Raw genomic sequence first — 21865 nt, forward strand, 5'->3', positions numbered from 1 at the left:
TGCGGCAACTGGTATTCGTGTTCCGTATCGTTACTACGTGTGTTCTAATTCACGTACTTCCACACTTACGCTGTTATTTGTGTTCAAGGAAGAATTTCCTAAATGTAGATGCATATTGCATTTTGATAAATAGCAGATCCAAACTGATTTTCCTTCTGCTTCAGTAAAAATCACTCTTATATATGTTATATAAAATTTTTAAATTTTAAAATATTAAAAATTAAAAATTTCTCAAGTTAATTTGAATTAAATGTTTGAAAGGAATCTAAGACGCCACCCCAATTTGTAGTGTCTATTTAGAGTACACCTGGACTTGAATTTTAGGTGTGTAGATACATATACACAGTAACTATGGATTGTACTTAAAATTCAAAGAAACTTCTTGAATTCAAGGGAACTGCTTGCACACAGTATCACTGCTTTCCCAATCATTCAGAAAATGTAATAAGCTGGTGCACTTCCTTGCAATCAAGATACTTAGGATAAAGTCTATCAACTGAAAGGTGCCTGCGGGTGGTGAGAACAATTTAGAAATCTTTTCCCAGTGCAGTATCTGCCTCATTACTTCTTATATTTTGTTTATCTCTATGAGGCAAAGAAGTTTTTTTCTCAAAAAAACCCACTGTTCTCAAAACTATTAAATATGCCCATCCACATGTTTCACTCGTTTTGAAAGGAGTCCAGTAAAAACAGAGTATTTCATCAGTTGTTTAGTTCCAAGTGTGGATAAGCAAATATGGTTTTACTAAAGATCTAATATACTCACAAAAAGTTTGGGTTCATTCTTTAACTATCCACTGAAATTGAAAGAAAAAAAAAAACCTCAGTATGATCTATGACGGATCATCAAATTTATAGCACAGTAGGATCATTCCTCTAATTGAATATGAATCAGCTAAACACACTAGGTACCAATGGGAACAGACAATTAAACGTAAAAGTTTTCAATATTAGAAACAGTTTCAGAGATGCCATGCGAGAAAATAGATGTATCCTGTAAATCACTGTTTTCCCAATATTAACACAACTGAAGCAGTATAGTTAAGAGTCTGGTTTTTAACAGCTTTTAGGTTTAACCTAAGATGGGCAGCCAAAATATGAGTTAAGATTAAAAAGTCTGATTTTATTAGTAGTACTGGCTCTTAACCAGTAGTTCAAAATCTCTGGCTGCTGAATATTTCTGATTATTTGTTGCCCAATTCACTATAAATTTAACATGTAGTAAGCCTTATTTAATTACTTTTTTGAACTGAAGTATAGTCAATGTGTCCATTTCTGGTGCACAGCACAATGTCCCAGACATGCATGTATATACATATATACGTTTTCATATTCTTTTTCATTAAAGGTTATTATAAGATATTGAATATAGTCCCCTGGGCTCTACAAAGGAAATTTATTTTTTTAACCTATTGTTATATATAGTGGCTAACATTTGCAAATCTCAGACTCCCAGATTTATCCCTTCCCACTCCCTTTCCTGGTAACCATAAGATTGTTTACTATGTCTGCAAGTCTGTTTCTGTTTTGTAGATGAGTTCATTATTGTCCTCTTTTTTTTTTCCTACAAAACATTGATTAAGGAAATTAAAGATGACTTAAAGAAGTGGAAAGATATCTCATGCTGTTGAATTGGAAAAGTCAACGTTGTTAAAATGGCCATACTGCCCAAGGCAATCTACAGATTTAATGCAACCCCTACCAAACTCCCCATGACGTTTTTCACAGAACTAGAACAAACAATCCTAAATTTTATGTGGAATCCCAAAAGACCCAGAATTCTGTAAGCAATATTGAAGAAAAAGAACAAAGTTGGAGGAACAACCCTCCCAGACTTCAGACAACACTGTAACAAACTTTAAAAACATTGATTCATTCAATTATTCTGAGATCATGTTCTTCAGATTATTCAGATGTCAACATTCTTGTTCTCATTTTAAAGTCTTTTAATTAAATTAAAATTAAATTAATATAAATACAGTAAAATGCACATACTATAAGCGTAAATCCAGAGGATTTTCAGAAACCCAATACAGTGTTGTAGCTCGCCTTGAGATCAAAGAATCAGGAGTTTATAACACCAAAGAAGATTCCCAGACCCTCATCCATCACATCAGTCCTTGCCTCAGTAAATGCACCGTAGTCCTGATTTGGAATAGCATACCACAACTTTGCCTGTTTTTTACTTAATATAAGTGAAATTACTGTGTGTGTAGATATGTATTTGAATCTAGCTTCGTTTGTTCAATATGATATTAGAGAGATTTATTCATATCATTCTGGATAAATAACTTCTTCCCTTAGCTTTACAGAATTCCATCATGTAAATATGCCACAATTTTTTGCTCTTTCTTTGTGGATGTGCTTTTGGTAGTTCCTACTTTCATAGTATTAAGAATAATGTTACTCTGAATATTCTTGTACATTTTTCCATATCTGTTTTTGCAAAAACGTACATATTTCTTTGGGTTTCTATCTAGGGATGAAATTGGTGGGTCATAGGATATGATAATGGCTGCCGTTGGTAGCTGTTGCCAAATATTTTTTCCAAAGAGAAATTTAATTTCACACCCAGCATTGTTATGAGAAACTTGTAGTTGTTTTAAGTTCTCACTTCACTTATTTTCTTGCTCTTTCCTTCTTTCTCGCCTTCCCTTCCTCCCCTCCTTCCTTACTTTCTTTTCTTCTTTTTAATTTTAGCCTTTCTGGTAAATGTGTAGTGGTATCATATGATTGCTTTATGATTTGCCTCTTTCTGATGACTAACGCTACTGAACAGTTCATCATGTGATCATTATTCACTTGAAGTTCCTCTCTTTCAATGTGGTGAAATATTCTGACCATTTCTTTATTGCTTTATCTGCATTTTTCTTATTTGATTAGAAGGAATTCTATAGATAGACTCCATAGCAGTTCTTTGTTTGACAAACGTATTGCAAGTACACTCTCCCTTTCTGCAGAGTGCCTCTACCTGCTGTCTTTTGATTATAGAAGTTTTAAGTCTTGCTGGATTCAGATTTATTTTTTGTCTTTCACATTTATTATTTGGAATTCTGTTCATGACATTTTTGCTTATTTAGGAAGATCTTCTCCTATGCTTTCCTCTAAAGCTTTCACTTTTCTTTTTATCTCTTTGTATTCAGATCAGCAATCAGTCTGGGTTTGAATTTTTTGGTGTGACAAGCAAAGACTCATTTTCTTTCCATACAGACATCCAAGTGTCCAGCACCATTTAGGGGAAATACTGTTTCGCTTCCCTCGGCACCACAGGGCCCCTTTAAGCATAAATCAGGAGATCGTTTTCTGTCCACTCTTCTCTTCCATTGGAGAGTATGTCTATTCTTAATTTCTCATCATTTGTGGGCTTTAAGTATCTACTGTTATCCCAGATTTACCCTACTTAAGATGGTCTTGGCTATATTAGGTCTACTGTATTTCTATATAAATTCTAGAATAAGCTTGCCAATTCTGGTGTGGGAGAAGACTTATAAGATGTTTTATTAGAAATGTGCTGAATAGGTCATTTGGGGAAAACTTGACATCTTTACCTTTTGAGTCTTCAATCCACGAACATGATATGGCCCTTAACTTAGGTCTTCCACTTTTTCCTCAATTATATTTTATCTTTTTCAGTGTAGAAATATTTTATATCTCTAAAACATGCATTTTTGTTAGATTTATTTCAACATATTTGATATTTTTGGGCTACTTTTACATTCGGTGTCTTAATAAATGATTTTCCATCTTCTTTTCTGTCAAGTTTGGTAAATTTACTTTTGGAGAAACGTGTCTATTTCACCAAAACTGGTAAAATTATTGCTGTAAAGTTCTTCATAATGTCCTCATACAATTTTTACGATTTCTGTAGTATCTCTATTGATGCATCCTTTCACATTCCTGACATTACAACTTTGTATTTTTTTTTATTTTTTTCCTGATTACTTTTGGTAATTACTAGATTTGTTAATCTTTTCAGAGGACCAGCATTTGACTCTGGATTTTCTCTATCTGCCAAATGCTTTCGATCACATTAACTTCCGCTGTTGTCTTTGTTCCTCCTCTCAAATTAAAGGGAATATTATTCCTTTTTGGAATATTTACAGTAAAGGCTTACGTCCTTGATTTCCAGACGTCCTTTTCTAAATTATGCCTCAAGGCTACGACTTTCCCCCCAAACAGTTTCCGACCTGCATTACGTAACTTCTGATTTGTCCTGTTTTCTTTACTGTTCAGCTCAACATATTTTCTTTTTTAAATCATTTTCTTCATTGACGTAAACTTTTGACTTAACTTCTTTTTCATAGATTATTGAGAAGCCTAGCATTTAAGTTTCAGACAGATGAAGTCTGCCTGTTCATCTTCTAGTGACTGATTTCAGCTGGATTCCGATGTGGTCAGAAAACATATTCTAAACGATTTCAAACTCTTGGAGTTTGTTCAGGCTTACACTACGACCCAGCATTTGGCAAAGCTGGGTAGATATTTCATGAGCACTGGAAAAATATGGATTCTGCATTTTTGTTGTTGAGTGTTCTGTTTATTTTATTTTAGTCAAATCTGTTCACTTCCTTTTCAGATTCAATAAACCTTCACTGATAGTCAGTTTGTTTGTTCTTTCACCCGTTGAAGAAGTATGTTAAAGCCTCACACTATGATCCTATGTGTCTTTTGTTCCTTTTAGTTCTGACAGTTTTTCTTCACTGGGGCTTGCTTTTGGGGATTGAGCAAGAGGGCCTCAACACTCCCCTCTGCTTCACTAAACTTTAAACAGGCTTCTTCCCGACTTCCCTTTCCTTCAGAAAACTTGCAATTGTAAAGTATTCCTCTGTCCCTTAAAGACGTAAATCTTCTACAAAACCGGAAATGTCTTTCTCAAGGATCTGGGAGTCAACCTTTTGGCTTGTAATCATCAAAGGAAAATGAGAGGGCACACTCAGCTCCCAGTCTCTGTGGGAAACTGGGAGACCAACTTCAACAAGGGACAATTAGCAAATACAGACGGGCGAAGCTCGTTGACCACCCTGCCCGCTAATGTCCTCTAGCATTTTTCCATGAGCTAATCTCAGTGGTTTAAAAATCCTCCTGCCCTTTGTATCAGAGGAGTTGAGTTCAGTATTCCTTATTGTAAGCCTCTCTCCTTTATTTCAATAGTCTTGAGTGGTCTTACTTGCCTATCTAGCTGGTGTGATGCAAGTTTTATTTTGCTGTTCATATACATTAACAAGTATGATGTACAAACCCGTTGGATTGACTATTTTATTATTAGGAAATAGTTTTCTAATTTCAATGTATCTTGCTTTCAAATTTACTGTAGATTTTTTGTCTAGTAATCACATCTTTTTCCACCACTTAACCTCGGCATATCCATGCCCACAGTGAACAGCAAATAGTCTCCTATTTATGTCTGTTATTAATTACCAATCTTATGGTATTAGTCTTTTATTTAGACTATTAAATGTAATAAGAAAAAAAGAATATTTAATATAATAACCATTACAGGGGAATCATATCTGACCCAACACAATTTACTGAAAAGACAGTCCAAACCTTTCTCTTCCCACTGCCTTGATCTGCATGACCCAGGTGATATTTCTCCTGTTTTCTATTTTATTGTCATATCATGGAGTAAATAAGTAATTTGTATTTTATTGTACTGTATTGATTTTAATTAAATATTTTTTATTTTAGTAGATATCCCAGAGACTATAATATATATTTATCTCTAATGCAAATTACATCACTTAGCACATCCTACACATTGCCAGGACCTTGAAATACTTAGAATATTAACTATTTCCTTTCACCACCCATGATTACACTATTGTCTTATATTGGGATCCTACATATATTTTGTTTCCACATCACATCACAACTAATATTTTATACAGTTGGTATTCACTTATACCTACACATATTTGTCATTTCTAGTATTCCTCTTCCCCTTTGCATTTCCATGTTTTAATGTAGCATTTCTTGTCTGAACACATCTTTATTTTCACCTCCACTTTTTAAAATATTGTGCAGCAGTACCTAATTTTAGATTAATTGTTATTTTCATTCAGCATTTCAAAGATGTCAAAATCCGGTTTTGTTTTTGTTTTGATAAGTCAGGCTTATCATTGGTCCAATGAAAGTAATGTCTTTCTTATTTTTCTCTAGTTAGAATACGTTTTTCTATCTTTTTTCCAACTGTTTACAATGCTATGCCTCTCAGTGGTTTTCTTTGTCCTTCTCTTTCTTTGTGTTTGTTGTGCTTTTTGAATCTGTAGGTTGAAACTGTATGTTTTCAGTTTTAAAACCTTTCTACCCACTACATCTTTGCATATGGTTTACACCATCCCCCCCCATTTTCCCCGTGTCTCAAATTTTAAAATATGTTAGACTTTTATGTGTGTCTCACTTGCTTGTCATCCCTTTATCCGGCATTTGTTTTTCTCACTGCCTCGTTCTGTCTGTTCTGTTAACTTGTCTTCCTGTTCCCTCACTGTTTATCCACTGTGCCAGGAGTCCTATTAAAACAGAACTTCGAGCTATTAATTTCAGATACTGCATTCTCTATGTTTTACAATGTCCTTTACTCCAGTTTCAGAGGTTTCCAATCTCTGGTGAGCTTTTCAATATCAGCATCTACTTTATCTTTCCTTTCCTCTGATTTTTTTGACATTTGAATAATAATTATCTGAAAATCATTCTTACTAATAAGTTCAATATCTGGATCATCTCACATCTGCTACCTGGTTGCTTTTCTCCTTGGTATCGGCCATGAGGTTTTGTCTGCTCACATACATTGTAAATTAGAATCCTATGTCCATCGTGTATAAAAAGAATGGCAGAGGTTTTAGAAAATGTTTTCCTCCTCAAGAGGTCACCCTCTTCATATGTAACAGACACCAGAGGGAACTGGTCTTTTTAGGATCACCGCCTTAGGATGAGGATTTGAGCTGCATCAGGGCTGGATTGTAACTGCATAGAACTCAATCTACCTCTGATTCTTCCCTGTTCTTAGGGTGCAGCCCTTCAGAACTTTCAATTAAGGACCTGCAGCATTTGCTACTTCAGGCCTGTAACCCTGCCGAAGACTCCATTCTATCATTCAGAGGCTTGTAGTTTATCTTGTTAGTCATCTGCCCCAGGTTAAGACAAATGTCATAAACAGGAGACTGGTCGTATATTAAAAACTCCTTAAGCCTCCAATTTCTCATGTCAATCCACCGTGACTGCAAAATTGTCTTCTGATCCCCCTGTCCTGGAACAGCAGCCTTTTCCAGGGGCTAATCCTAGCTTCCCAGCCTTGAGCTCTGTCCTGATTGACAAATGTGCCCCAGGGAAGAGCAGCTGCAGAAACACGGCGTCACTGCTTTATTCTCTCTAGGGCTTTCCGTCCTTGCTTGTTTTATTTTCAAGCTTCTCTCTCTAGAGAGTTTTGATCTCTTAAGCACCTGAAAACCTGTGGTAAACTTCATTCTGTTTGCACAGGCTGTGGAATAGTTCTTTGGCATCAAGCACCATCTGAAATTCAGCAAATATCCTGTGGTAAAACTAGATGTCTTTAGGCCCACTGAGTTTTGTCACACTCGTCCCCACAACCACGAGAAGCTTTGTGGCTTTTTCTTTCTCCCATTAGCTGCTCTCAGCCTGAGGAGACGCAGAGCCCTCAGCCTCTGTTTACAGAATTAAATACATTAATGCATAAAAAGAAAGAAAGGAAAGAAAGGAAGGAAGAAAGAAAGAAAAGAAAGAAAGAAAGAAGGAAAGAGAGAGAGAAAGAAGGAGAGAGAGAGGGAGGGAGAGAGGAAGGAAGGAAGGAAGGAAAAGCTATGAATTCCTAGTTTACATCTCATGCCAGGAATTTTAGTCCATTTAGTTGGCATTGCTTTTATGAACTATTACGTCTTTAAAAATACAATTTAAAAAATCATTCAACTTTCTAGTTACTATTAACAGACATATTAGCTTACTTCATTCTACTACATTTCACCTGGAAATAAAAACCCCAATGTTCATTTGGTGATTTTTAAAATATCCCTTCCAAGCAAAATAACAGGGGTAGCTTTCCTGCGTGAGTTCCACAAATTCGGGGCTCATAAGATCCCCTGGTTTAACACATCATACACTGTGATATGTAGACAGAAGTTTCTATTTTTTTTTTTAAGTTTGACCCTCAAAAGACAAGTATACTTTGTAATTTAAGAGTGCTGTATTTCATAATTATTTTTAATTATCAGATGCTTCTACTTAAAAATAAAATATTAGCTACCTAATACATTACTTCTGGGTATTCTATTGGGAAAATTAGAAAGACAAAATTTGAGATTAGAAATTCATTCCAACAGTGTCAAGGAGATAAGGATTTTTGATTCTAGGAAGTTTTTCCTATTTATATAAATAGAAATATTACTAAAATTGAGGAGGATTATTTAGTAGGCATTATTCTGATCGAAATAATCTTTTAAAAAAACTAAATCTATGAACTTTTCCTAAATTTATTTACCTATCCTTTTATTTTATAATTTGATGGTGTACTGTGCAAAAGGGTGAGGGTTGAAACCATCAATTATGTTTTTTTCTTGTCTGATGTTAGCTGTGGGCTTGTCATATGTGGCCTTTATTATGTTGAGATATGTTCTTTCTCTGCCTAAATTAAGTGTTTTTATTGTGAACGTATGTTGAATTTTATTGTCACTTTTTAAGTGTGTTTGGTTAAATGAATCACTGGAAAAATTACAACATTCAAGCATATAAATCTGTCCTCTTGGCAATTAGCACCTCTCTTACTTCTTTGAAAGTTAGTCATGATCAACACTTTTGACTAAATGCTACATAATTATATTTACCACATTCTGGGGGTTTTATTATTATATTATCATGAATTATTGCATATGCTGTTATCAATATTTTAATTTCATGTTGAGGCATCCTTAATCTTTTGTTAAAGTTCAGTGCTTCTTGACATGAAGGCTATTACAGGTTATGTAGTCAAAAAGAAACAGTATTGAAAACACATATATGCACTCACAAAACTCAGAAATGAGAATAACAAAACCCACAGCATCATTGAATCCAAATTTATCTAAATTTGGTTCAAAAAGAAGCAGTTACAAGAAAGTGCACATTCATGAGATTCAGCTTAATGTAAAGAAAATTCGCAATAATTTCTCTCTGTATCTAGCCTCATCAGTGGAACTCAGGGGCCATCAGAATAGTCCAGAAAGACATCAGAGGTATCAGCTGGTAATGTCTGTACTGAGAAAGATAAGGACTTCCTTGTTATAACTGACTAATAAGTCAGCTTGAGAGCAGCCTAAGTTCCAGAGAGAGAGATACACAAAGTACCATATGTGCTTTTGGTAAAACACTGGATAGGAGGGGGACCAAGACAGCAGAGTAGGAGGACGTGGCGCTCACCTCCCCGACAAGCACATTAAATGTGTATCTACGTATGGAACAATTCTCATAGAAACTAACTGGAAACTGGCAGAAGATCTCCTATACAATCAAAGATGTGAGAAAGACCCCCATACAGCCAGGTAGAAAGGAAAAAAAAAAAGGCATCAGGTCAGGACAGGCCCTCCAGGAGGGATCTGTAAGGAAGAGAAGGTCCACATGGGCAGACCCTTGTCGTTTAGAATGGTCTTGCCTGCTGGGATGTCCACTGAGACAGCTAGAAGGGCTGGAGAAACCAAGACTCTGCTCGCAGAGTGCGTACTTGCTGGCTTGCTAATAATCAGAGTGGAGAGAGACTTGCATTGGCAGCTGCTGCCTCACTGCGCTTCCCAATATGAAGGGGCAGATGCCCTTGCTCACTCCACACCACAGCTTGGTGAGAGATCAGGGCAAAGACTTAGTCTAGTTGCCCAGAGACATACCACAGCTCCAGGGGTGTGATCTGGGCAGAAATGCAGAGACCAGTGTCAGCACACACGTTGGGGTGTGGGGCAAGCTGCGCAGATGCTGACAGTCTGTGCACAGGGCAATGTCATAAGAATACACAGCAGCTAAGCACTGACTCTTGGGTGGTCAAGCCCTGGGCAGGAGTAGGGGTGCCTCAGCTCTGCGAACTCCGCTCCACAGCTTAACACCAGATCTGGGGTGAACAGGTCCTGGGAAAGGTAGGCCACAGAGGCAGCCCAAGTCCCAGGTGATAGCACAGCCATGTCAATTCCTGCAGTCAACACCCCAACCCCTCAGCCCCAGCCTAGTCCCTAGTCCTCACCACAACATTGCACTAGATCTGGGACAAACACAATGGAGGAAAGGACATGACCTTAGGCTGTTTCTGAGCAGAACCATGGATGCTTACACTGGTTGCTCATAAGTCTCTGTGACCATACGGGCTTCATTTGCTTCAGCAATCACCCCCTTTGGTGCAGGGAATGCACTCAAGGGCAATGGAGCCTGACTGAGCCCAACCCTCAGAGCTTCTCACCAGTGTGGAAGTAGACCCACCCCTGATGGGGCGGTGACAGCCACAGAGCAAAGAGGAGGCCCCGCCTCACATCCAGTGCAGACTCTAAACACCACAGCACCCATCACATCCCCTATCAAGGGGATAACAGCCATCACACTCTGAGGAAAGATATGCCATACCAAAACCAGCCCTTGAACTAAAAATATTGGACACAACCTACACAGGGACACTCCTACATTAAAACACTCCTCCAAGACCACAGTAGGCCACTGTTTCCCCTAAATTCACAGAGATAGAGAAGGTTAAGTAGAACGATAAAGCAGAGGACCTACTCCTAATTAAAAGAACGAGAGAAATTCCCTGAAGGAACAAAGAGTGAAGCAGACCTCACCGGTCTGCTAGACCACAAGTTCAAAAAGGAAGTAACAAAAAGACTAAAGGAATTAAGAGAGATTATCAGTAGAAACGCAGATCACTGCAACAAAGGACTAGAATCGATGAAGCTGACCAATCAAAATCGCACAATTCAATTGTCAACATAAAAGTCAATCTAGAAGCAATGAGTATCAGACTAAATGACACAGAAAAATGAGTAAGTGGTCTGGAAGGTAGAATAATGGAAATCATCCAATCAGAACAGCAGACAGAAAGATACATTTTTTTAAAAATGAAAGTGATATATGAGATATATGGGGTGATATAAAGCATTCCAGCCTATTCATAATAGGGGTCCCAGAAGCAGAAGAGAGAGAAAAGGGAACTGAAAATGTTTTTGAAAAAATTATGGCTAAAAAATTCTCAAACCCAAAGAAGAAAACAGATATCTAGGTATAGGAAGCAAAGCACAGAAGGTCCCAAACAAGATGAACCCAAACAGAACCATACCAAGACATATCATCATTAAAACAGCAAAAGTTAAAGAGAAGATTCTGAAAGGCAGCAAAAGAAAAATAAAGAAGCAATGACACGGGAACCTTCATAAGGCTATTAGCTAATCTTTCTAAGGAAACTGTGCAGGCCAGAATGGAGTGGCATGATGTACTGAAAGTCCTGAAAGGGAAACACTTGCAACTTAGGATCCTCTACCCAGCAAGAGTATCATTTAGAATAGAGGAAAGAATTGTTTAGACAAGCAAAAATTAAAGAATTTAAAATTTAAAAATTAAGAATTTACATTAAAGAACACTAAACCTACCTAAAGGAAATATTGAAGGGTCTTATCTAAATAAAAAAGAAGCAGGAATCTACTGAAAAGAGAAAATCACAATAGCAAAGCCAAATATATAAAAGGATTGAAGATCACTTAAATAAGCCAGTGCGTAGATTTTAAAACAATCAAAAAACCTGTAAAAGCAACCATAACTACAATTAACAGCAAAAGGATAAGCATGAAATTGTAAAATAAGACATCAAAATCACAAAATATGGAGGAGGGGAGCGTAAACATGTAGATCTTTTAGATAGTGTTTGGACTTGTATGACTATCAGTTTAAAGCAAATAGATATAATTATGGGTCAACATACTTAAACTCCTTGGTAACCACAAATCAAAAACAAATAATAGATTCACAAAAACCAAAAAGGATAAAATTTAAGCATAATACAAAAGAAAGTTATCAAACCACAAAAGGAGAAAGAAAAAGAAGAAATGAACAAGAGAAGAATTACAATATGAACCTTTCCAGACTTTAGACTACACTACAAAGCTACAGTAATCAAACAACATAGTACTGGCACAAAAACAGACATATAAATCAGTGGAACAGAATAGAGAACCCAGAAATAAACCCACACATGTATGGTTAATTAATCTATGACAAAGGAGACAAGAATACATAATGGAGAAAAGAGTCTATTCAACAAGTGATGTTTGGAAAGCTGCACAGCCGCATATAAATCAATGAAATTAGAACACTCCTTCACACCGTATGCAAAAATAAGCTCCAAACAGTTGAACAGCCTGAATATAAGACATGACATTACAAAACTCCTAGAAGGGAACTTAGGCAAAACATTCTGGGACATAAATCATACCAATAGTTTCTTAGATTAGTCTCCCAAGGTAAAAAAAAAAATAAATAAAAGCAAAAATAAGTGGTACACAATCAAACTTCAAAGCTTTTACACAGCAAAGGAAAACATCAACAAAATGAAAAGACAACCTACAGAATGGGAGAATGTATTTTCAAATTATGTGACCCACAGGGGGTTAATATCTAAAGTATGTAAACAGCTAATACAATGCAATATCAAAAAAAGCAACTCAATCAAAAAACAGGCAGAAGACCTAACAAAACATCTCTCCAAAGAAGACATAATGCCGTTCAACAGGAACATGAAAAGATGCTCAGCATCACTAATTATTAGAGAAATGCAAATCAAATTCAATAAAAATACTGAATAACCAGTAATAAAAGCAATACACATGTCCATTTGAAACAATAAGAAGAATAAATTGAATAAATTCAATCCAAGTATGTAGGAGTTTCTTCCAAAAGAGTAAAATACTCTTCTCAACATAGCAATTTTTGAGAAAAAATTTCAAATGGTTACATTAAAATATATGTCTTACCTGATTCCTCAAAGTCAATGTTGTAGGCTTTCCAGGTTTCAGTTATTCGAAGAAGATTCTCTTCCATGGCTTGAATGTCCATGGAGGGGCAGTTGCATTCTGGAAATTTGGGACCACAATGACACCAGCAGTCATTGTCCTTGCAGATAAATTCTCCCTCTGAATTGCAAGCAATGTAGCTCAAAGCTGCTTGTACAAAACGCTCCTGAAGGTAGTCTGGAAGGAGTACTTGCAGCCCTTCAAGAACAAACAAAGAACAGTAAGTTCACTTTGATAAAGAGTATAATATATGTGTACAACGTTCAAATTATTTGACATAATGGATCAGAATTTTTGACTGTTTTATACAATGTGGATAGAACCCATCTCCCTATACTTTTGAAAAGAGATGTATACATTCATTTCCCACCACTTGACTTCAAATAGTTTTCAATATTTTCATTTTACCCTCAGACTATGAGCTCACAACTACATAAATATCATAATACAAAGGGTTGTGATATAAGCAAAAGAATTCTGCAGTATTGCTGTAATGTTTTTCTCATGCCATTAACAACATAACTTTGTATCAGCCTATTTTCCATACGATCACTTCGACTGACTACAAGGAAACTATCAGATAGACTGATTTAGTCATTTCACAGCCTTAGTAATACAGTATATTGCTTTTCTACCTGCAAATTTAGTCCAGTTGCTAACTCAAGAAAATATCAAAAATGAAAATAAGCCTATAAAATTAGCATTTGGGATTTCTACTAGTTTTACATTTTAGTATTTCTTGCTACTTTGAAAAATCTAGTCAAAAGGCTAAATATTCAAACTAATCAGTAGGTAAAAATAAACATAAAAATGAGGGAAAATTGGGTTAATACCTAATTGCTGTTTACTACAAAATTTGAGTTTTACAACTTTTACATGTTTCCCTTATAACAAAAATAAAAAAAAAAAACATTTTTTGACATGACCATTATCTATCAGGTTAATTTAATAAAATTCATGAATTAGCATTTAAGAAAAAAATCTACTTTGTAAATATCTTAACAATTATACTTATCTCATCCTTTCAGATTAATTCTCCCTTAGATTGGTCAAGAAAAGTACTCTTAGCACTTATATGTTTACTTTATTATTCATTTTTTATTTCACCTCAAATAAATATCATTTATACTTCTATTTGGAAGAGAATGTTTAGGTAAAGTACAAATATGAAGATGACTGAGACATTTCCTTGCCCTAAGAGTACTTGCAACTTACTAAAGAAAATAAAAGAAGTAATTTAATATAACAGAGGTATATAATAACATTCTACAATCATACTTAATAACTACTAGAGTTGAGCAACATGTGTTGCACTAGGTATAATTAATTGGCAAAGCAATTACATTAGGCTCATAAGATTAATAAAACTTTTCATAAAAAAGGTAGACTAGAACATTATTTGACACATGGCTAGTTTTCAATATTAAGAGAGGTATTTTGTGGCATAGGATAATACATTAATATCACACACAAGTGAACTGTGGAATACACTTTTTTAAATAGCAAGTATTAGCATTGTTTCAATGTACATGAACTGTAAGAAGGTAATGAGTGAGTTGCTTAGAAAAATTTAGAGCAATGTTATTGGGGTTCCTATATCAGGGTTAAGTGTATGTAATTAATTCACTCGTATTACAATGATGTTTAACCATGCAGGATATACTGAGTAGTTCTTTATTTGGAAGTAGAAAATATAAAGGAAAAAGATTAGTTTAGACAGAGACTAAAAATATCTAAACTAAGGAAATGGTGGTGAAAAAGCAACAGGTGACATCAGTGGGCTCTACTAGACAGGACTTCATTTGATGGAAGGCAGGTGAACTATGACAAATGACTCTTTAGAGGAGTACAGTGACAAAGCTATAAATGTTCTTAAATGTTTAGTCTTGTGGGTCACCAAATTACTGCATATACTTCAGAAATATCTAGTGACTGCTTCTGAAAATACCCCTATTTAATGTTAAAAACAGGCTAAGTCGGGAGGGGGAGCGTATAGCTCAGTGGTAGAGAGCATGCCTAGCATGAATGAGGTCCTGGGTTCAATTCCCCGTGTTTCCACTAAAAAAATAAATAAGCCTCATTACCTCCCCCTATCAAAAAAAAAAAAAAAGAAAAAAGAAAAGAAAAACCAGACTAAGTCAGAGTTTCTGTTAATGAGATTCAGGAAGCAGCGTTTACTTATTAAAACATCTTTGCTAACAGTATGCAGTGTGTGTGGACCAGATATATGGAGCTCACTGATGATCTCAACCTCAGTTTTACTAAAAAAAAAAAAAAATAAGAATTTATGTAACATTTAAAATGCCATAAACCAAATGACTGCATTACAATTTTCAATTTGTAAAAATGAGAGTGTCTTTGCAGAAATAGAGAAGGCCAGAAAAGTAATTTAGGGAGAAATAACTGGTGGCAGGAAATGGTGAGTTCAGTTTTAGACATGTAAGGATTTCTGTTGTCTTATCTCTGCCTCTATCTATCCACCTATCTATCTACTTATTTCTTAAAAAAAAGAAAAAGGACACTGACATTTTGTAAAACCACACTAAAAAATAACAAAGTTTTTGGGAAAGAAGCCTAGGGACAGACCACTCCAAATTTCGTAATGTTGCAGCTAGACCAGCAACGTGAGCAACAACTGACGCCAAGAGAGAAAGCTTCGATTGCCTTGCCAGACAGCTCAGAGGGACTGAGGGCTGTCCTACAGATATTTTTACTGTAGAGGAACAACAGAGTTAAAGTACTGATAAGACTGTTATTAGAGAAGTACTCGGTGCTGAGACAAGGCTAGGGGAGCTGAGTTCACAGACGCCTAGGGGTCACCGTGAAAGTGAGCACGTGGGACAGGTCAAGGTTACAAGCTGAAAGCCACAGAGTAAAATATGGATGTGTCCAGTATTGGAGGACTATTTTTTTAAACTAATCTTTTCACTAGCGACAACTAGAAAATCTAGAGAATATATTAAAAATAATCTATTTAAAGGGATCTAAAAGCCACTGAAAGTGAGGACGTTTGATGCTACCCTGGCAAGAAGAGAATCCGTGGGGAGTGAACCAAACATTAGAACATAGCTTTTGTCTCAGAGTTTTGCCCAGTTAGCAAAGCACAAATTGAAGTTTTGAACCAACCATAATAAAGATAGAAAATTCTCCAGGATTCGTTGGAATCAAGAAGGGCTGTATACCCAAAAAGTAATTAAACAAACAAACAAAAATTAGCTTCACCAGGTCTAAAGCATAATTTCAAATGGCTCAACTAAAAATAGATTGAGGTACTATCGGAAACAAAAGTACATCTTCTCTGGAGAAAGAAAACATAATCAAGAACTTTAAACTATTTGTGCAAATTTTCATGCACAACATCAGAATTCAGTAAAAAAAATAATGAGTATATAAATAAGCAAGAACTATATATCATCCCTAAAATGTGAAGTATAAATTAATTTCAATCACCTGATCAAAAATTACATGACAAAACAGAGAATTTTGACAGAGAACTGGAAATTATAAATTATAACCAAGTGGAAATTCTGCAAATAAAATTAGATAAATTAGAGTTATGAAGTAACTGATGGATTTAACCGCAGACTAGACACAGCTGAAGAGATAAATAGCAAACAGGAATACATCAGAAAAGAATTATTGAACACAGAATAATAAAATCACAAGAGGATATAAAATACAGAAAACAGCAGAAAAGATAGACGGGATATGACTGAAAGGTCTAAAAATACACTTAGTTGGAACCCCAGAATGAGAGGAGACATGGAAAGAGGCAATGTTTGTTGAATAAATACTTTAAAAATTTAAGAAATTGTTGAGAGATCAATTGTAATTTCCATCTCACAAATAAAGGTTCTAGCACAACAAATAACAAAGTGACAATGACCAGCTGACCAGTGCTCCTCAGTGCTGCTTCACTCACGTGCTACCTAACGCAGTGCGTAAAACTAAGGGCTGCCCTGAATGTGATAAAGTTCCCGTCTTAAACTGTTACCATATATTAAGTAGACCAGAAGTCAGTCATCTGTTGCCTTATACATGTTTACATTTTTAAAGACATTACATCATGTATCTAAATGTACCAATGGAATCTAATCTTGGCAATTTGGCATCCAATATCATCTTTTAAACACAATAAACAAGCAAACTGTGTGTGTGTGTGTGTGTGTGTGTGTGTGTGTGTGTCTGTGTGTGAGTATTCTATTCTTGAAGTCACTGCTTCATTTCGCTGTCCCTACATATTTTCTTCTATTACCAGGAATATTGATAGACTGCATTTCTATCTAAATTAGAAAAAAACATTTCAGTGACTTTAAATCTAAAACTGACAGTGATCAATTGAATAGCATTTAAAGTTTAAAATGTTGAAGCACTTTTTCTATAATTTTTATACAATTCAAAATGAATGAAATTCATTTATTATTTAGGGTAAATTTAAATAACCCAATGCTGTTACACGTTCCAAGACTGAAAATTTGAGGAAAAATGGAATAATTTCTAAAACTTTTAGGCATTTTTATATAAAACTGAATAATATAAATATAGTTTGAATTAAGTAATTTAAAAAGGTGGACTAAAGAAGAATGAAAAATTACCCTTTGATCAGCCAACTTAATATAGACAATGTCTCACCACAAAGGCACTTCTGAACTTGTTCAACTAGTACCTGTTTAAAATCTGTGAATTCACAAGCTTTCCCTGCCAGTATAAATGACTAATACACACACCCACAACCATTTGGGAGATAGTATACGTCTGTTAAAAATTACTATTTTAAAAAATCCTCTATTGAATTGTCTCACAAAATATAGGAATAGAATGAAGATAATAAATCACCACCATTATCACATAATCTATCTTTATAATTGAAATAACACAAATATAAATATTTTATTAATATATTTTTAGGCACACATTTGTCAGAAGAAAAACATAGCCTTAACTATCATAGTAGATTATATTTTAAAATGTCAAAAGTTCACATTATGATATGTATAAATATGGTTACAATTTTAATCAGAATCTTTAAGGAAAAAAGTCAAAGCTCTGGCAGACCTAGGGATAAATTGCTACTTACTGACACAATGATTACTGTATAAAAGAAAAATATTATTACAATCAATTTTCAATTTACAGATTTCTCAATTTAAGAAGTGTAGTGAATTTTAACATTCTATTCATCTGGTCTCTACTGTTTATATTAGTTCAAAATAAGGATTAGCCTTTTATAAGAATTTTAACAGCCTAGTGCTGCACATACAGCTTATTTTAAAAAAAAGAAAGAAAAACAAGAAAGAAATCACAACTGGGTAACTGTCATCTCGGCTCATAGAGAATTAATGAAATTTTACCAACATACCTTGCAACTGAATCTTATTCTCAGGACTCTGAACCAGAACGGAACTGACAGAATCCAGGTTGTCATAGTTACTGCAGCCAAGGGGACCCGTCCGTGTTTCTGTTACCTGAAGACCAAAACATCAACTTTATTATATACCAGGCTTTACTTTGTTCTTTCGATTCAATATTGTTGTCACACACTGATATTATACATGTGACCACAAACATTACTAAAAGGTCTAGGATCTGATACACACCACCAACACACACACCCAAGCACAGAGGAGACAAATAACTCCCTTTATCTTCAATTCTATTTCCTTCCCTTTGGCCAGGCATCAATCTTCAAAAAAAATAATGGAAGCCCTCTTTGGTCAACAACATCATTCACATAAGGTCACTAATTTCACCTAAGAGATGACGAGCATGCTCCTTTAGGCAGAGAGCAAGTTTTGACTCATATGAGAATTGTTTTGTGTTTGTTCATTTTTCCTCAATAAATCAAAGCCACCTGCCAAGCTACTGTCTAAAGACTGATTTTATTATTTTATTCCTCTACTTAAAAATCTATAACTCCCCCTTCTTTCATGGTGCTACCAATGTCTAAACTCATCTGCTTGGCTTCCATCTGTCCCCTTCTCCCCAGCAGGCAGGCTGTCTTGTGGTCCAGGTGGACTTTGTTCATTCTACACCTTTGCTTATACAATGCTCTTCACCCCATCCCACCGTTCTCCCCTTTGCCTAATTGATTTTCCCTATCCTCAACATTAACCTCATGTTCAAATGCCCAACAAAATAGTCCTTAATGATTTCCATTTATATTACTTAGCCATTTCCATAAAGTTATAGTTTTCAGTGCCCAGTTATAGCACTTAATTATGGAATCACATATTGCAGACTGATTTTTTTTCCCGCCACGGGTGCCTTGAGATGGATAGCATCAGGAGTTGAAGAGGCGTTTAATCGATTAGGTCAGACCAGAAATTTATCCTAAGGAGTTTTTTTTTTATGAAATCAAACATATCTTCAAGCAGAGGAGTGTTGTAATCATTTTTATGTTTTAAAAAGATATTCTCAAGAACCAGAATGGTTTGTAAAATTGTTCAGACCATTTCATTTCACTGTTCACAGCCCCACAGTGCCTTCCCCTCTTACTCCGGTGAAAGACAGGGCCCTTTCTAGGACTAAAAAGATGCCGTATTTTCCCAGCTCCCTGTTCCCTCTCTGAACTCACCACTCTCCATTTCTTCATTTACTCCACCCCAAGCGCACTGGCTCCCTTGGCTGTTCCCCAAACATACTAGTTATTCTGTCTCACGAGTTTTGACTTGCTGTTCCTGTATCTGGAACGCTCTTCCTCAAAACGTTTCTAAGCTCACTCCTTCACTTTCTTCAAGTTTTGGTTCAAATGTCACTCTCGCCAGACTACCTGGACTAACCTATTTTAAATGAATATACTTTCCCACGTTTCCCTCTTTCAACCATTATTTCCTTGGGTCCTTGCTTTGTTCTACCTTTTCCAGGATGGTTATCAGCTTCTAACACGCTATATAATTTACTCATTTATCGTGATTATTATTGACACTTCTCATTAGAATGCAAGCTCCACCAAGAGCAGGGAACACTGCCCATCTGTTTACTGAAGTAGTCACAGCACATGTTATGTTCTTGTATAAGCCCAGGGGTATCAAGACAAAGACAAGAGGACGGTGTGAGGGGGAATCAAAACCAAGGAAGCCGCTAAGGCCATTACCGAGGTGACGAAGGCCTGAATGGAGCAGTGGCAATATGATTTACACAAAGAAGATGGATTTTGCGAAACAGTTAGAACCGGCAAGATTATGAAACCCTAGAAGTGTGCATGATGGAGGGAGGGAAAGGCAACGGGAGTTTCTAGCATAAGCGATGGCATTAAAACACGGGCCAAAGAAGCTGCACTGAAGGGCACGTAAGGACGCCTAGTCTTGAGCACTCGGAGTTGAATCCCACTTGGTTGGAAATAGCCAGCAGGAGAAGTGACAATGCAGATCTAATTCTCAAACGTTACATCAAAGATGGGATTATTACTCTGGGCATCAAAAACTTACAGGTGACTATCAAAAACAGGGCAATGGACAGGTCAGCTCAGATGCACTGGGCAACTGCATAATTTGTATCAGGACAACACATTTTCAAAACAACAAGTCTCTTAGAGTGATCAAGACTGACTAGGAGCACGTAGCAACAATTGGGACAACGGCTTACTATTTCTGTAACACCCCCGTGACTTTGTGCACGCCTCTACCACTGTCCTCCAACGGTGACACAGAACATCCCTTATTTTGTTTAGGAAAACAATTCCTGATGTTGATATGTGTCACACAAATGTACGTGCATGTATATGTATACTTAATATTTAAATAGAAATGAGTAATGACAAACGAGTAAAAGGAAGATTAAAGGCATCAAAGGAAATATTTAGAGTGTAAGACAATTTTCATCTTCATTTTGACCAATCAAGGAGCTTAACTATTGCCCCATGACATACACCAGTGTATACACACCAAATTAATGTAAACTGATGCCAATATTTATCATTTTAAGAAAGTTTTTAAATAAAAGTGGCTTAAAGCACAGACTCACTGACATATGTGATCTTAGAAACTGGTATGCAATATCCTAAACATTTAACTGTATAAAGAGGATAAATGTTATGATATTATTTTAATCTCATTACAGACAGTCCCTTATATTTAGCTACTGTGTTCTTGAGACTACAATCAGAGATATAAATAATAGTGTTATAAATTCAGAGAGAGTTTGATTGTCTCTATCTCTGTATCTGTAGATCATTTTATTCCCTCGCCTCTCACTGTATGCAATAAGAAAAATATAGTATATCCTACTGATAATTTAATTTTGTTCTTTATCATTCACAACTGACTCAGTTGATCATTGCCTGATTTAATATAAAATTCAATGATGCAAACCTATTTTTCCAACTGTATTATATTTTAGGAACTACATGTCAGCACTAATAAATGTGTTTATACTTATTTTTTCAATACTAATGAAAGGAATAAAAATGAAAACAAGTACTAAAAGCTAATTTATCATACAAACATTGCTAAAGAGATGTTAACTCTACCAAAAATGAATTACGTAGTTGTACCACAAATGGCTTGAACTTTTGTTCCTCTTATGATAGATGAACGTCTGATTTAGGGGTCTCCATATACAATATAACAAAAGAAGAGTTATTCAATAATTGAACATAAAAATGATTAAGACTGACAACAATCTAGGGCTGACAGCACTCAGTGCTTTGAGAAAGGACATTTAGAAGGGGAAAAATGTTTTTATTAATGTTTTCATTTTTCTCTTAGTGAGAGGATCTTGAAATAAGGGAACATAGTTTTTAGGTTACAAAATGATGTCCTTTCTGGAGTGTTACATTGATTCATGGTTTTATCTGAATGTCATGAGGAAAATTAATGTGCTTGAGGGGCTGGGAATTTGAAGGAGGG

The 21865-nt window shown here is 35.6% G+C and overlaps 1 protein-coding gene across 2 annotated transcripts in view; it reads right to left on the bottom strand.

Moving 5' to 3' along the window:
• Positions 1 to 21865, bottom strand: part of BRINP3 (BMP/retinoic acid inducible neural specific 3) — a 335533-nt gene that overhangs the window by 108067 nt on the left and 205601 nt on the right. For both annotated transcript variants that reach the window (XM_006203645.3, XM_072948738.1), the window contains exons 5-6: positions 18379 to 18484; positions 12981 to 13217 (exon numbers count right to left, since the gene is read on the bottom strand). In XM_006203645.3, coding sequence (XP_006203707.1) covers positions 12981 to 13217; positions 18379 to 18484 — 343 coding nt within the window. The remainder of the gene's footprint in view (positions 1 to 12980; positions 13218 to 18378; positions 18485 to 21865) is intronic.

Source organism: Vicugna pacos, chromosome 23 (assembly GCF_048564905.1).
Source record: "Vicugna pacos chromosome 23, VicPac4, whole genome shotgun sequence".
In the NCBI taxonomy this organism is placed as follows: Eukaryota; Metazoa; Chordata; class Mammalia; order Artiodactyla; family Camelidae; genus Vicugna; species Vicugna pacos.